Source organism: Danio rerio, chromosome 20, assembly GCF_049306965.1.
Source record: "Danio rerio strain Tuebingen ecotype United States chromosome 20, GRCz12tu, whole genome shotgun sequence".
Taxonomy (NCBI): Eukaryota; Metazoa; Chordata; class Actinopteri; order Cypriniformes; family Danionidae; genus Danio; species Danio rerio.
In genome coordinates this window covers 21,935,354-21,953,287 of record NC_133195.1, presented here as the reverse complement: position 1 = coordinate 21,953,287, position 17,934 = coordinate 21,935,354, and the positions used below count along the sequence as shown (strand labels likewise).

The following is a 17,934-nucleotide window of genomic DNA, read 5'->3' as shown; positions in this document are numbered from 1 at the left end:
TATTATGTTTTCATTTGATTATACAATTACTGTATACCTGAATACATTTCGACTGTTCATAAAACAATAAAATGCTGTTTATTTAATTCACTTATTTACTGAATTTTTCTGTACTTGTAGATAGTTTTTATATTTTATGCATTCTCCGACAGAATCTTCCCAATCAGTCTAAAATTATAGATTCTTTACAAACAATTCAACTCATCTATTGTATTTATATCACAATATATAACTCAAAATAAAACAAATATTGCAGTGTGTAATTCTATTAGTATTGTGCAGCCCTGATCTACACTATTCATTTATCTAATGCACAATTTTAGTCTGGCAGGAATTAATTACTATTATTGGCACACTACGTAGTGCTGTCGCTTCACAGCAAGAAGGTCGCTGGTTTGAGCCTCGGATCGGTCAGTTGGCATTTCTGTGTGGGGTTTGCATGTTCTCCCTGCGTTTGCGTAGGTTTCCTCCGGGTGTTCGGTTTCCCCCCACAGTCCAAAGACATGCGGTACAGGTGAAATGGGTAGGCTAAATTGTCCGTAGTGTATGAAAGAGTGTGTATGGATGTTTCCCAGAGATGGGTTGCAGTCGGAAGGGCATTCGCTGCGTAAAACATATGCTGGTTAAGTTGGTGGTTCATTTCGCTGTGGTGACCCCAGATAAATAAAGGGACTAAGCAGAAAAGAAAATAAATGAATAAAAGTTAACTTAATCGATTTGTGTTGAGACAACATAAAAAAGAATTATGTGCAACCCAGCAGTTTTTACAGTGTAGAAGTCATAGTAAAAGCTGCACGATTCTGGCTAAAATGAGAATCACAATTTTTTGCTTAAAATAAAGATCAGGATTTTGTCATGATTCTGTGTAAAATAAAGACTAATATGAGTTGGCTATTATTATTGTTAATCTCAAACATGTGATAAAACTACAATGATAATATTATGTGTAGGTCTGCTGGTTAAAATACTAAATTTTAAATAGACTTTGAATGGAGGACTTAAACTTTTAATTTGTCCTGGTCATTAATGCACAGTAAAGGGATGCCATCAGAATATGACTATTCATAATTCTGATGTTGAATTATTTTGTTTGAGACATATGCTTGTATATGCTTCTATTTTATTCACTGGTAAAATGTGGACATTTGTCATCATCAGATTTCCTCGTACATTATATTTAAGATTATATAGGCTAGAGTAGTTATACTGACACTGATAAACATTTATTTTCATGCACAACATATTAAATGCTTGTCGTAATCATAACTCTACAATGCAATATGATCATTTAATGATTTCGTTTTCATTGCTAAGTGCTGTTCATACTTCCAGCGCGGCTCCCAAACTGAATGATATTTACAACTTTATTACCTGTTATTCACAGCCTATGCAGGTTCTGTCTGCTAAAGTTGGCCTGCGTGCGTCTATCATTAGTAGGGCGCGTGCCCGCCCTCTCTGTGGTAACAGCTCATGGTCAGCAGAAAACTTCATATGGGGTTTCGCGGCCTCGAATACATCATTGCATGATGACAAAAATGACATTTGTGGGTGAATTGTACCTTATAAATACAGTATGTGACTCTTTCAGCACCATTTGGAGGTGTCCACGTTGCTAAGCTATGTATATAAAGCGATTTGTAGGGCTGCCTTTGCTTCTCTGCTGAACTTGAAATTATGATTAGCAGAATCGTAGTAATGCTGGATTAAGATCATCTAGGGGTTGAATCGAGATCGCAAACTTTTTCTGATTAATCGTGCAGCTCTAAGTCACAGATGCTGATAGGGATTAACCAACTTGCAAACATGCACAAAATATTTTCGAAGAGGTAGCTAACACAGGGTTACTATGAGCTATTAGTAATGCCCATGTCATTTACCCTCTCTGATAGTGACTAAATCAGAACGGGAACTAGATGATTTAAAATGAAACTTTTGTCGAATGTTGTAGGGATGCACTGAAATAAAGATTCTGGGCCCAAACCGAAAGTTCAGGATGCACTTGGCCAAAAATATAAGGTATTTGTTATAATTCTCAATTTTATTAAATAATATAATTTTGTATTTCTTTAATTAAACTCAATAACTTATACTGATTTAAAAAACACAAGCCAATAAAGTAACATTTATCAACCTGATCCGCAAAACTAGTTTGTTGCAAAAGTATAATTACATTTAGACCACTTTAAAGGTGATCTTTCTCAGTAATTTAATTTTGCTATTCTTTTTTAAATGTTCAAGCAGTTAAATTTTCTAATATATTTGTCAATTTTTCTCCATTTTTATGAAAATCAAGCAAAACTAGTATGAACTTGTCTTTAACCTCGCAAATGACCATGAAATAAGCTGTATAATAAATGGCTGGCTGTGCATTAACCATGTTGGGGCGGTTCTTTGCCCTTCCATTGTGCACTGAAAAATCTTTTAACACACAGCAATCTGTTGATTATATCTTGCTTATAAGCACTGTACATCTCTTATATCTTGGATAGATTTGTACATGATTCGTTTTAGTCACTCTGCAGTCAGCCCAAAAAAAACGCCTATAATTTGCTTCAAAATATTTACTGAGGTTGTGTGAGAAACACAGACATGTTTGATTTGGACTGGATTAAATTCAGCGAATACGCCTGTGAAACACGCTTCTCATCTGAAGCAGTGAGCATATTCAGCAGTGATGGACTATTTTGGAGTGGTTGTCCTATGGAAGTGAATCGTCGTTTTTTCGTGAAATATTCTGGCGATTACCTTTTGAAACACCTCTAGTTTGCCAGACTGTGAGTTTGGTCATGAATGAGGTTGGAGAAGTTGAGTGATCTCACCATCAAGTGTGTGTTGTGTTGTTTCATTGCTGCTGTTGCTAGGTAACAGGGCGTTGAGGGCCTCGTCAGATCATACGTGCTCATATGATGCAATCCATATAGGCTGACATGCTGGAAGCTTAAGTTATCCCTTAAAATGGGCCCCGGAATGTTACAATAATTTACTAATTTTTTTATTTATAAATAAATAAATAATTTAAAAAGTAAATTGTAATTTAGTATTACGGACATGGATATATTGTTCCATTGCATATTTTGTAAAAACAAATTTAATAATGCATTCAAAATATTTATCCCTAAATAAAAAAAAATACTTTTAAAGAAAAAAAAAAGAAAATATTGTCTTAACAATGATCCTATTTAGCTTTAAGTATAAACCCCAGTTCCACAGTTAAATGCGCCATTATGCATGTATGTATGTATGTATGTATGTATTTTTGTCTGTGTGTGTTTTGTGTTTTGTTTTGTGTGTTTTGTTTTGTTTTGTATTCTTTGTTTTGTGTTTTTGTTGTTTTTTAGTTTTGTTTTGTGTTTTTGTTGATTTGTGTTGTTAGATGTTTTGTTTTGTTGTTTTGTGTTGTTTTTTGTTTTGTTTTGTGTTTAGTTTCATGTTTTGTTTTGTTTTGTTTTGTTTTTTTTATTCATTCATTTTATTTTTGGCTCAGTCCCTTTATTAATCAGGGATCGCCACAGCAGAATGATCGCCAACTTATCCAGCATATGTTCTACGGCTACGCTTTACTGTGGGGAAAACTGAAGCATCCAGAGGAAACCCACACGAACGCAGGGAGAATATGCAAACTCCACAAAGAAATGCTACCTGACCCAGCCAAGGCTCAAACCAGCGACCTTCTTGCTGTGAGGCAATCGTGTTACCCATTGGGCCACCGTGACGGCCTGTTTTGTTTTTTTTGTTTTGTGTGTTTTGTTTTATTTGTTGTTCGGTTTTTATTTTTTATAAATAAGTTAATTAAATTGTGTGCATTTTATTATTTTTCTTCAAATTAATTAAATAGCTTTTATTTATTTAAATTTCAGTTATTCATTGAAATTCTTCCCTCTTCCAGTATTCCAGCTAGCTGCAACATTTCTAATTTGCATTTAAATATCTTTCCCCCTAATATTCGTATTAGTTTGTGGTATTTATTCTTTATTAGTTTTGTTTATTAGTTGTGTGTGTGTGTGTGTGTATTCCCCATTTAATAAAATCCCAGTGACACAGATGGGGCAGCAGCAGGCATCATTTTAGTAAATGCTGTGAAGTGTAAACAGATTTATTAGCCCTGGTGCCTTTAGAGAGCCACAGTCAGCATGATCAACAGTGGACAAGGACAGACAGTGGACACTTTCATTTTGTCCTCTCACAAGTACCAACTTTCCAGAATTTGACTTTAATAATTGAACTAAACTTTTCTCCTTGTGTTGTTTCAGATAAAAAAAGAATATGGAAATAACGTGGTGCCTGCTTTTCCACCAAAGAAGATCTTTACTCTCACACCGGCTGAAGTCGATCAGAGAAGAGAACAGCTGGAGAAGTACATGCAAGCTGGTGAGAAAGTGTTGGTCTTCTACTAAACAAAAACAATTTAAATCTTAAGCAATACAAAGATTCACTTTAAACGAGTATAGTGAAACAATCAATAGTTTGGAGTCGCTAATTTTTTTTATGTTTTTAATGCTCAATAAAGTTGAATTTATTTGATCAGAAATACAGTAAAAATGCAATGTTTTGAATTATTACTACAATTCAGGATGATTATTTCTATTTTAATTAATGAGCAATTCCAGCGTTACAAATGCAACATTTGTAGTAAAAATTCAAAACATAAATTCACAGAAAAAAGTATATGCTAACATTATATTAAAACATCTGTTTTTATTGTACAAAACAACTAATCACAGATTTATGTGATCAGAAAAATATAATTCTGTAAATATTTTTATATTTTTAATGAGGAAAATAAACATGCATTATGCATATGGCGAAAATTTTTTGCAAATTTACAACATTCTTTGTAGTAATTCTGTGAATTAAACTGCACAACCCAAAATAAATAATGCTAATCAAATGCACAAGAGTCAGCTCACTAGAGGACAAAAATGATTGATTTTATTTTACATTTTGCGTTTATTAAGGAAAAAAATTAATTATAGATTAGGCGTCTCACCGGTATGCATTTGACAGATATGAAATTGGCACTTGTGTGACTTTGGTAAATCAAATATAATAGTTTGAGCGTTTTTAAAGTACTGTGAAATGCTTGCGCAAAAAAAAAAATATATATATATATTTTTTTTTTTTCATGGCATGGTTGACATTTGTATGGAATTGCTTTAATGTTAAAAACTATTTTATCACTGTGATGGCAAAGTGGATTTTTCAGTGTGATTACAAATCATATGATCCTTTGAAATCATTTTAACCCTATAATTCTTTTGGTTTTATTTATATTCAGAATTTTATATTTTAGTTTTTCAGTTTAAAAAACATTTTAGCTATTTATCTGCATTTGTATTGTTTTAATAATTATTTAAATAATTTGTTGTTGTTTTAATATTACATATAATGATAGCATTATTATTATTATTATTATTATTAATAATAATATTATTCAAATAAGTAGTTAATTTACATTTATTTGATAGTTGTAGCAATATTGGTCCTTTTATTTCACGTTATTTCAGTTCATATTCATATCAGATTTTATGATAATTTTATGCTCAAGAAATATTTTGTATGTTTTTTCAAGATGTACATATTTAATTATTGGCTGCGGGCCATTGAATAATGTACACGTGATCATAAATAATGCACATCTGAGGTTATAATGTGGCCACGACCCAAATCAAGCATTCAGCCTGGAACTGCTTTGGCTGTGTGTGTGTATCTGAAAATAATCACAAGCCTTAGAATGTTTATCAGCCAATTAGAATCAAGCATTCAACAACCCAGTAGTGTGTATATATTTGTCACAAAATATTGTGTATACATGTTTTTTAATAAAAAAAAAAAAACATTTTACAATCTTCTGTCAAAAATGGAGCAAATCTGATGATTCATCTTGCACTACACTGATTTTCATCCTATCAGATGCTATCTAAAATTAGAATTAGGATGCCGCCTTCTACGGAGACAAACCCAATTTGCAGCACACAAACAGAGGCAGTCCAACGTGAAAAAACACCAGCTAACAGCTCTTCACTTCTCTTTACAATCTGATGATTGCCGATACACCAAGTTCAGTTGCCAAAAATAGGTACTGTTAAAAGTGTCTGTTGCCATCCGTCTGTGTGGTGTGAATAGGCCTTAAGAACTAGCAAGTCATGATTCACGCATGTGATGTAATTGAAGCCTGTTGTCTTCTAATATGTTCCACCCAAAATCCTGTTTTAACAGGAAGTTACGTCAAATTTCTGCTCGCAAAGCACCAGGCAAACTTGATAAAAGATGGCCACAGCTGTGAGGATTTGTCTTTTAACAGGTTACGGGTGAGATTTTCTGCGCACAAAAGGAAATCAGCAGTGCTGGCAGCACCAAGAGCCGTTTGCGCTAATCCATTCCAACACTGGCACTCTCCATCCAACAAGCTAAGCCTTGTTGAGCTTATTTGCTCACAGTCTGGAGCTGCTCTTGGCCAGGGCTCCCCTCTGTTACATCACTCAGAAACACGGTTATGGAAAATTAACCCTCACAAACACACAAGCAGTTCACAACGAATATTTCGTTAGTTTGCGCAAACGGTTTGTGGTTGTTTGCTCGTGTGCTATTTTGGAAGTGAAAATAAACATTATAGTTTATGTTGGACTTTTTGCTTCCAGCATCGTTTTTTTCCCCCACTGCAAAGCTAAAGTCATTATCAGTCAAAGAGCCGGGGTGGTATTTTTAAAGAAAACGGTTAACTATATTCCAGATCAGTTAATATTATTTTGACTTTTAAAACATTGAAAATTACGTTATCGTTCAGTTAACACAAAACATGAACAATATTTTCATATTTGACCTCTAGATACACAGATACAGTTGAAGACACAGTTATTAGCCCTTCTTTTTCCTTGTTAAACAGTTTCCATACATTTATTAAAAGAGCAAGGAAATTTTCACAGTATGTCTGATAAAAAAAAAATTCTGGAGAAAGTGTGATTTTGTTTTATTTTGGCTAGAATAAAAGCATATTTAATTTTTTAAAAACCATTTAAATATAAATAATAATATTAGTAATAATAATAATATAATAATAAGACCCCTTAAGACTTTTTATTTTATTTTTACTTGGTTGTCTGAAGAACAAACTCCTGTTATACAATTATTATTATTATTATTTTTATTATTACAATTATTCAAATATAGCTTTAATTTGCATTTATTTTAGCTGTAGTAATGTTAATCTTTTCATTCACATTATTTCTCAAAAAAATAAATAAATAAATAAATAAATATATATATATATATATATATATATATATATATATATATATATATATATATATATATATATATATATATATATATATATATATATATATATATCAGGGCTCGTAATTGTGACCATTTTGGTCGAATATGCGCCCGAAATTTTATTTATGCGACCTCAAAATATATTTGGGAGCATTTGTGCGAGTGCTTAAAATTGTTGTGAGCGACCAGTTTTACTGCAAAATGTTTACCACATGCGCGGATTCGGGAGACATTCACGCAGAATGCATCTTTAAGCTGTTTGTCTGCACATGAAACGTGAACCGCAGTGCTCAGGAATGGTTTAAAACAGTTGTCATGTCAACTTGCTGCAGTAAACAAAGCCAAGTCCGTAATGCATGCCCCGCCTTCATGCTCTTCTTATTGGCCCACCACTGCTCTAGCACTGAACGCGAATGATTGGTTATTATCAGCTGTAAATCACTCAACCAATGCCTTCTGGCTTGGGATGACAGAGAGAGCTGCTACCGCGAAAAATTGTAAAGCGTTGAAGATGAGAATGAAGATAACACAGACAGGTTTAGTTTTAGAAACCATGGCATCTAAAGTTATAAATAATGATACATCTTACTAGTGACTATGTGCTGAATGTTAATCTACCTCCTACACTTTTCGAAAAGTGGATAAAAGACTTCCGTTGGCTTCAAGTCCGCTATGAAAAGTCTGTGGGATGGAATTTTCAGGTAACTGTTTACCACGTCTAGCACGAGAGCTTCTGTTTAATCCTTCATATAATTGCCAGATACTGTCCGCTATGCAAGGGGCAGCTATATGTAAAATGTAACACCCCGTACACCATCGCAAACGGGCTTACACTGAGTAAACTAATATCGCTACTCATGAAGACCGGTATTGCTATAAACATGACTTAACGTTATGCATATAATAAGGTAAAGTATATGTCAAAAGCATCAGTGCAGTAACATATAGCACTTGTGAGATATTTTCTTTTGATAACAGGATTTTTTTGAGACATATATTCCTCAAGCTTGCATATATATATATTTTTGCTTGTTAGTTTGATTAGTGCTGATTTCAAATGCAATAAATTTGTTTGTTTTACACTTGTAGTAACGGTGCTCATAATTGGTGGGTGCGACAAAATTTTGGCTGATGCGCCTACATTTTTAAAGTTAGGAGCACCGATGCTACCAAGCAAAAGGGTTAATTTCGAGCACTGTAAATAGTTGAAGACAGAATTATTAGCCCCCTTTGAATTTTTTTTCTTTTTTTTCAAATATTTTACAAATGATGTTTTACAGAGCAAGAAAATTTTCACAGCATGTATGATAATATTTTTTCTTCTCGAGTAAGTCTTGTTTGTTTTTTTCGGCTAGAATAAAAGAGTTTTACAATTTTTAAACACCATTTTAGGTACAAAATTTGCCCCTTTAAGCTATATTTTTTTCTCGATAAGCTACAAAACAAATCATCGTTATACAATAACTGGCCTAATTACCCTATTATCCTAGTTAACCTAATCAACCTAGTTAAGCCTTTAAATGTAACTTTAATCTGTATAGAAGTGTCTTGAAAAATATCTAGTCAAATCATTTACTGTCCTCATGGCAACGATAAAATAAATCAGTTATTAGAAATTAGTTATTAAAACTATTTTGTTTAGAAATGTGTTAAAAAAATCTTCTCTGTTAAACAGAAATTGAGCAAAAAATGAACAAGCTGTCTAATAATTCAAGGGGGCTAATAATTCTGACTTCAAGTGTATGTATGTATGTATGTATGTATGTATGTATGTATGTATGTATGTATGTATGTATATATATATATATATATATATATATATATATATATATATATATATATATATATATATATATATATATATATATTATATATATAATTTTCACAAAATTTAATGATAATTTTTTTTATAGATGTACATATTTAATAATTGGCGATGGGCCATTGAATAATGTACACTTGATCATAAATAATGCACACCTGAGGTTATGATGTGGCCATCACACAAATCAAGTTTTCAGCCTGGAACTGCTTTGGCTGTGTGTGTTTGAAAACAATCCCATGTCTTAGAATGTTCATCAACCAATCAGAACCATGTAGTGTGTAAATGTTTACACAATACTCTGTGACGAAATACGTTTTTTAATTCAACAACAATAAATAAATAAATACATTTAACAATCTTCTGTGAAAATGGAGCAATCCTTATGACTCAACTTGCACTACACTGATTTTCATCCAAATCTACAATTGTTTAACAGAGCAAGGAAAATTTCACAGTATTTCCTATAACAATTTTTCTTCATGAGAAAGTCTAATTTGTTTTATTTTGGCTGGAATAAAAGCCGTTTTTAAAGTTTAAAAGCCATTTTAAGGTCAATAATAATAATAATTAGCCCCCTTAAGCAATATTTTTTCATGGTGGTCTGCAGAACAAACCATTGTTATACAATGATTTGCCTAATTGCCCCTAACTTGCCTAATGAACCTAGTTAAGCCTTTAAATTGCACTTTAAGCTGAATACTAAATCTAATAAATGTACTGTCATCATGGCAAAGATCAAATAAATTATTAAAACTATTAATTCAAGAAATGTGTTAAAATTTTTTTTCTTTCTGTTAAATAGAAATTGGTGGAAAATATAGAGGCGGACTAATAATTCTGGTGGGATAGTAATTCTGACTTTATTTGTTGAGATGTTTCAAGAGGAAATTTGTACTTTGAACTATTTAAAGAACAGTGACAAACCCACTACTGTTTTTTTTACGCGTGTGTTCACTTGTGGTTCATTTGAATAAGTCTGAGCTCCACCTTCTAAATCTTGGTGCACATCACTGTGGTCGGAGAGATGCTGAAAAGATGAGCCTCTGTCTGCTTTCACATGAAGTCTGGTGCCATTGCAATGAAATATAAATGCACCATCATGGATCGAAGACATCAAAACAAACCAAAAACAGGACATGATTTTACAAGATTACTCCACAAAAAGGACAAAAATGCTCAAGTATACCCATTTTTATCAAATTATAGTCATTAGCTCCTTCCACACATAGACCTTTTCAGAAATTTACTGGTAAATAGATAATGTGTGAACAGGCCCTTTATAGAAATATCAGAAAAGAAATTTCGCCAATTTTCCAGGATGAGAAATTGTAAAATCACCAATAAATTGCTTTTATTTTAACCACAGATCACAACTATTAAATTCCTCAATATCACATCAACATAAAAAAGTATCAAAACAAAAAAGTAAATTCTCAAAAAAAAGTTATAATTAAACAGAAGTAAAATAAAAACAAATAATAAAATAATAATTAAAATAAATAAACTAGTGTTCATTGTGGTCCACCAAGCTTTTGCAAAAACGTACATGAAACCATGGGACTTATACCTAAAGAAAGGGGTCCAGATAAAAAGTATAATTTTTCTGCTGAAATGAATTAATGTTGTTGTTTTCTTCTTTTTTTCTGATGTTGTCAGTGGACGTGCCATGTTTTAAAATGCCAGCATTTATTTTAAAAAGAGGATGCTTTTAAAATAAGAGGATGTTATGGTGATCATTATTAAAAACAGCTAAACAGGTTTCAGAAACACCTAGTGCAGTGGTTCTCAAACTGTGGTACGTGTACCACTAGTGGTACACAGGCTTCCTTCTAGTGCAGGGGTCTCAAACTCAATTTACCTGGGGGCCGCAGGAGGCAAAGTCTGGGTGAGGCTGGGCCGCATAAGGGATTTCACACAAAAAAAGTCCTCAAATGTCATTATTAACAGTTTTAATTATTTCTTCTGAACATGAAGTGTCCTGAACATTATTGGAACATTGAGTGAAGATTATGAACAGTTCGTCTGAACATGGCATCTTTTGCCTACTCCTTGCTGCCAGAGACTTGACAGCGCTTCTTCTCACAAATCTGAACCACATTTGGCGTTAGAGCGGAAGCAGTTGAGACCCTCAGTATGGCTTGAAGATGATCATCATTAAGTCTAGACCTGTACTTTGACTTATTGAAGTTCAAGGTGGAAAATAACTTCTCACACAGAAAAAAGTGGGGGAACTCACTCAAAACTTCCATTCCCTCACCTAAAAAAAAGGCGTATATATGTATAAATAAAACACCCCCACCCCACTCCAGTCACATCAGTCTGTACCAGTCTGTATCTACCTATAATATATATAAGATGCAGGCTGTAGCTAGGTAGGTGGCAGGCTGCAGATAGGTAGCTAAGTGGCAGGCAGGGGCGGGAACAGCTTACCTTGGTTCTGGCCAGCGCGAGTTCCCTTGTAACACTTCCCGCCCGTCACAGCGTCTAACAAAGGGGCGGGGTGCGTGGTGACGTCACCGGCATCCCCGCCCCTTTGTTTACACGGCGGGCGGGGAATGCCAGTGACCGCTGTGTACGGATAGAATCAGCGGAGCGGGGAGCGCTCTCTCTCTCCGCTCCACTGATTCTGTCAGTGTACAGCGGTCGGCGCGGGCCACAAAATATTGCACTGAGGGCCGCAAATGGCCCGCGGGCCGCGAGTTTAAGACCCCTGTTCTAGTGGTACACGGAGGAATGAAATATGCTTAGTACATGCTATACACATTTCAAAATTTATCAAAAATGATGTATATAATCTGCCATATATGACATATAGCCTATATATCCGAGGTAATCTGCAACGTTTTTTAACTTTGCAGAGTTGTAGCTGCTTTACTGGGCCTACTATGCTACTGTATTTCAATACTGCTAATTTTGGTGGTACTTGGAGAGACAGTTTTTTTTTCTGAGGTGGTACTTGATGAAAAAAATTTGAGAACCACTGACCTAGTATATCCTCATTTGTGTGTGTGATAGAGGCACTTCTTGGCATTCCTATACACACTTTATAAGCTATTCAATAATTGTTAACTGATTAAAACACCCTGACATAGCTGGTGCTCTCAGCCCTGCATTCAGCATTGTTTTGGATGTGTGGTCATTTCTGTTGCAAGTCGAGCTACAAATGTGGATACTTCCAATAATAGTGCAAAGTGCCTGCTTTTTCTTAGATATGTTGTGTTTGGTTTATTTAAGTGAATTAGTTTGCTTTGAGTATCTCATTAAAACAATTTGATAAAATCATTCATCACTTAAAAAAAAAAGTTTTCTTATTTTCTTAAAATAAGAAAACAGTAATATTGTGAAATGTTTTTGATGATATGTCATTTAATATTTTAATCTTTCCAATTTTCAGAGTTACATGATCCCTTAGAAATCAGTCTGATATGCTGATTTGCTCTCTGCTTAAAAATATTTATTTTATCATAAAGCAAAGCAGCTGCTAAATTTATGTAAAGTATTGTGCATTTTTGTTTGTTCAGAATTTGTTGGCGAAAAAAGAAATCATTTGTAACAGTGCAAAAGTTGGTACTGTAACTTGTAATCAATTTAATGCATTCCCATTAAAATATTAATTTCTCAAAGTTGAATTGTAGCTCAGCTGCTGTATAGTAGGATGTTTTTGACACCTTTAATGACAAGCTCTTTATTTTCTCCTACAGTGCGTCAGGACCCCATTCTGGGATCCAGTGAGATGTTCAACAGCTTTTTGAGGAAAGCTCAACAGGTAGAACTTCTGTATTCTTTATACTTGTACAAATTAATGTCAATAATTGCAAACATAGTACTTTATCAGGTCTGTTTGTGTGTGTAATTTTTTACAGAATGTCCTATAATGTTTTTCTTCTGGAGAAATCCTCTTTCTTTTAGTTTGGCTGGATTATGAGCAGTTTAAAAAAAACAATTAAACCAGTTTTTAAGCTCATTATTGTTATAGACCATTTCAATATGGTCATGTCATTGGCCCATGAATATTTCCTGCTTTCATAACTATAACAAGAGGCAATTCAGTCATACAGCTATAATAACATTATTTATCAATATGTGGATTTTGGATCTTTGGAAGCTGTAGAAATTAAAATTTGTAAAACAGGAAATATGTTGGGAACAGTTTTTGTTTACATTCCTCAAAATGATCTTTACCCCTTAAGATATTGTTTTACTATTAGCTACAGAACAAACCACTGTTGTCCAGTAACTTGTCTACGCAACCAATCTTACCTGTTCAATCTGACTAACCAAGCCTTTAAATTGTACTTTAAGCTGAACACTTTCATCTTGCAAAACAGCTTGTAAAATATTATTCACTATTATCATGGCAAAGGCAAATAAATTAGTTATTAGAAATGAGTTACTAAAACATTTTTTTTTTAAATCTCAGTTAAACAGCACTTCAAATTTCTAAATATAAAAGTGACATAGTTGGCAGTCAGTCAAAGACCTGTTAGAGCAGTGGTCCCCAACCTTTTTATCATCTAACATATTAACAATAATACAACCGTATAGCCGAACTAAATGTATGCATTGGCATGTTACAGCCCTAATGAGTATGATTATGTGAAACTCCATATAGATACATATTGCAATGATTTCGGGTACTTACTTAGCGATGCACGCACACATAACATTATATGCACAATCCTTAAATGCTCTGCTGATTTGGACTCTATAATACCTGTTTTATAACTTTAAACTATCAACAACATCCACTGAGCTATATTCTAGCGATTGTTCTTCCCGCTCCGTGATGGATTTTGATGCGGGGGGAATATTTTCTACAGAAATAATTTATGATTTCTTATGTGGCCCGGTACCAATTGTTCCACGGACTGGTACCGATCCGCGGCCCGGTGGTTGGGGACCACTGTGTTAGAGGACATGCACTCTTTTAAAAGGTCGTAATACTAATATTTAGGGATGCACCGATACCAGTTTTTGGAACTGATCCCATCTCGATACCAACATTTTGAGTATCGGCCGATACAGATCCGATCCCGATACTTTGCTGTTTTTTTAAATTATTATTAATATAATACAATTTCTGTTGACTCAAATAATATCTCTTCTTTAGTAAAAATGACACACCTATAGACCTACTGTATATGACAGAGTGCACAATCTAACTAAGCATGATGCTTGCTATTAACTAGGCTACATTATTTGAGCATTCATTATGACATTGTAGGGCTGGACAATATAGCAAAAATTTATATAACAATATATTTCTTAATTTTGTTTGATACGATTTAATTCTGATATAGATATGGACAATATTAAAAACAGAGGAAAAAAAAAACTGCCAAGAACGCACACAATGGATGTCTGTACCCACAAATGTCTGCAAACTGAATATGCAAAGTCTGTAATACCTCCAGGCTCTTATAACTTTTTTTTTTTTTTTATATAAAAACAGTACAAATAATGAATGTTCACTTTTTATTTGTATTAGCCTTTACAAACAAGAAATGTGAAAACTATCAAATAAATAAAACTCTCAGACTCAGCTTATTTATTTATACAAATAATAAATAGACACAGTTCATAGTTCAACGTGAACAGAAACTTTTATCAGCATTATTTTTTTGTGTATGCTGAATATTTAACAATCAAAATAATATCAAAATCTTACAATTATGACATCCACAAAAAACATAGAAAAAGAATATTAATTATAATAATAAAAAAATCAAAAAGAGTGTACACTACATTAATTAAGGGTTCTATCTGACTATTTATATTTGTGTATGTAATTACCTAATTAAATTAGAATTAAATTTAACATAAAATAGTTCTTTTATATTTTATGTAGTCTATTCGTGTAGACTAATATTTTATATTATTTTACCATTTCATCAGCTTTGCAATAACCAGATTCCTGATAAATGTGTTTGTGAATTTTATTTTGTAAGTTTATGCGAGTGCTATATGCCAGCATGCAGCGAGTTTATGTGTATGTGACTGTTATTTTGGGTGTTTATGCGAGGAGCGAGTTATGTACATTGATATGATCTGTTGTGGTCCAGCTTATGTATCCTATTTAATATCAAGATATTCTTTGAAATATTTAATAAGCTACCCTAATCATTGGTAAAATAACCAACAATTTAATAAAGCCTAATATTTTCCTGCATTGTTGGAAGCAGACTAAACATAAAAGCATGTCTGAAAAAATGTTTTGTCTAAAAAAATTATCTTTTTCAAACAAATTTGGCTTCATGGCTTTTGTTGGCTTATAAATTACACAGAATATAGTGCAAGATCAGAATTGGATTGGTACCAGATGGCCGATACCAGATCCAGCAAAAATATGCAGTATCGAACTGATATCGGATCCAAGTAGGGATCGGTGCATCTTGACCAAGTTAAATAAAATTAATATCTGGACCTGAATCAGTGTGTTTTGACAAGTCTTGATTTGTTTTCTTTTTAGATACAATAATTGTACATATTTTGCAGGAGACTTTGAGCTTTTTAACATTGCAGATTACTTATACATTCATTAGCAGAAATGCACTGTAGGAAAATGTATACTTTACAAAGTATGTGAACTCTTTAACATTCGGACCCTGTTTTCCTCCACCTCTCATATTAATGATATGAATTCAAAACAGATTTAGCATTTCCAATTAAATATTTGTGGGCCTCATTTATCCCATTTCCTCAATAAAGTAGGATCTTAGTGTTGAATGCAGGAGTAGTTCATTACCCGCTCATTCACCTTTTTACATTCCAGTACCATTCTGTACTTCATCTTTTGGCCTGAACTGCATTCATTCTTTAGGATTTTGCTCCTCCAGCCCACACAGATATCAGTAATTTTGCAGTCAGATGGTGTTCGTGCACCGGCTGCCCATCAGAGAGCAGTCTCTGCAGGAGCAGAATAGGAGATTAAACCTGGCCTCGCGTTTTCATTTTGCAATCTCTATAAAGATCAGCCTCTGCTCTGAGACCTGCGCCTCAGTGGGAGATGAATCTAGCAGGAGGGGGGGGAAAGATGAATCTGCAAAATATGTGATAGAACAGTGACGCTACTTGTTATCTATTAAAGATGTTTGCTGTAGTCAGCTTTGATACTACTAAATCACCAGTGGTGACTGAAAGACTGAAAATACTCAAACTCCTGAGTAAAGTATAGTTCCTCAAGTACAATATTATAAATATTATTTAAGTAAAATTAAACTGGAGTGCCTAATACTTGTACTGTATTAATTGTAAAAAAAAATACTTCAGTAAAACAAACTAGTTGATTAAATATTTCATATTTATTTAGCAAGAAAACATTTTGTGATTACTAATAATTAATGTTAATTCACATATTCTCAACATTTGCTCTGAGCAGGGGCACGCTTCATAAACACAGACAAAACTCATAGCTGATCTATCATAGTATGATGCATCGTTTGGGAAATGAACAATGTAGTGACGAGTGTTTCCCAAAACCATAGTTTCTCTGTCGCAGATCCATTATTTGAACCACATTAGTTATAACGTAAAACTTCCATAATGACGCTCTAAACTGGGTGGAGTAACAACTTGAAAATTACCATAATTTCGTCTGTATAGAATTAAATTGTTTTACACTCACACATTTAAAAAAATCCAATATTAGTTTTGGTAAAAACATGCACATGTTTTTTTTTTTATTAGCTGAAATATATGTAAATGGCACATATAAGGCCTATGTTTGCTTTACAAATATAATTAAGAATATGCCATAATCTATTCTTAAAACATGAAAACCATTTAGCTTTTTTGTTAAAAAGTCTACTAGGCTTCAGACACATTTCTTAATAAATAACCTATTGTTAATTAAAACTATTAATATATTCTATTAACATATATATTTTGTTTTCTCAAGGTTCAGAGATGTAACGTAAATCCCGCTTTTAAATAATAGGTCGCCTATAGCTTTCATAATGAGCCATGGCTGCTTTCAAAATAAATGTAAATGTTTTTAAAGTGCACTATGAAGGGAACGCATTTGTCAATATGAAGATCGCTAAAACTGAATTGTAAAAATACTTTCAAAGCAAATTACACCTATAGTGATGACTTTAATGTTGTTTTTTAAATCATTCCGAGTTTAAAAAGGGGGGATAACTGGGAATAGAACACAACAAAAAACTATGTTTCTAACTACAGCTCTAGCTCAAGTGTTAAAGTTTGCAAATGTTCCTGTAGCGATTGATTTGGAATATGGCGAATCAGCTAACTATGTTTTTAATAATGGAACTTGAGACCTTTTGTTGGCTAACAATGGTTTTGGGAAAAGCACACCAGATTATTTGAATCAGTGAGTTGCATACTGGAGGCTCAGTTTCCACAGGGCCACAGAGTAACAGTAACAGGATAAAAACACTGATAATGAAGGAATAAAAGCAAAAAAAGAAGTAAATAGAGAATAGAAATATACAAATGTGTACAATATTGTATAGATGGCCAAAATGTGTAAAACTTTTAATGTAAACTAACTATGTTGTTTAAGGTGCAGTATGTAAGTTTGACACCCATTGGTTAAACTAGGTATTGCACCCTTGGTTCAAAACACACCCAAGAGCAAGTTGCTAGATTGACGACATCAACAAATGCTGATTTAAATCGTGTTCTAAATAAAAGCAACAGCACGCGATAGAAGGAATATTTTCCATATTAAAATGAGTTTTTGTCTTAACCAACACCTGAAACAACAGAAACTGACAATGACCGCCTCAGGTAATCCTCATGCGCATTATTCAGTGTTAAATGCTAATAATGTGAGTTTGAATGCCCTTTTACATGACATTTACTGCCATACT

The 17,934-nt window shown here is 33.3% G+C and overlaps 1 protein-coding gene across 3 annotated transcripts in view; it reads left to right on the top strand.

The window, feature by feature from the left end:
* The window catches only part of snx17 (sorting nexin 17), a 75,549-nt gene that overhangs the window by 18,026 nt on the left and 39,589 nt on the right, over positions 1-17,934 (top strand). For all 3 annotated transcript variants that reach the window (XM_009294624.4, NM_001045157.3, XM_073933030.1), the window contains 2 exon segments: positions 4,251-4,368; positions 12,802-12,866. In XM_009294624.4, the coding sequence (XP_009292899.1) occupies positions 4,251-4,368; positions 12,802-12,866 (183 nt within the window).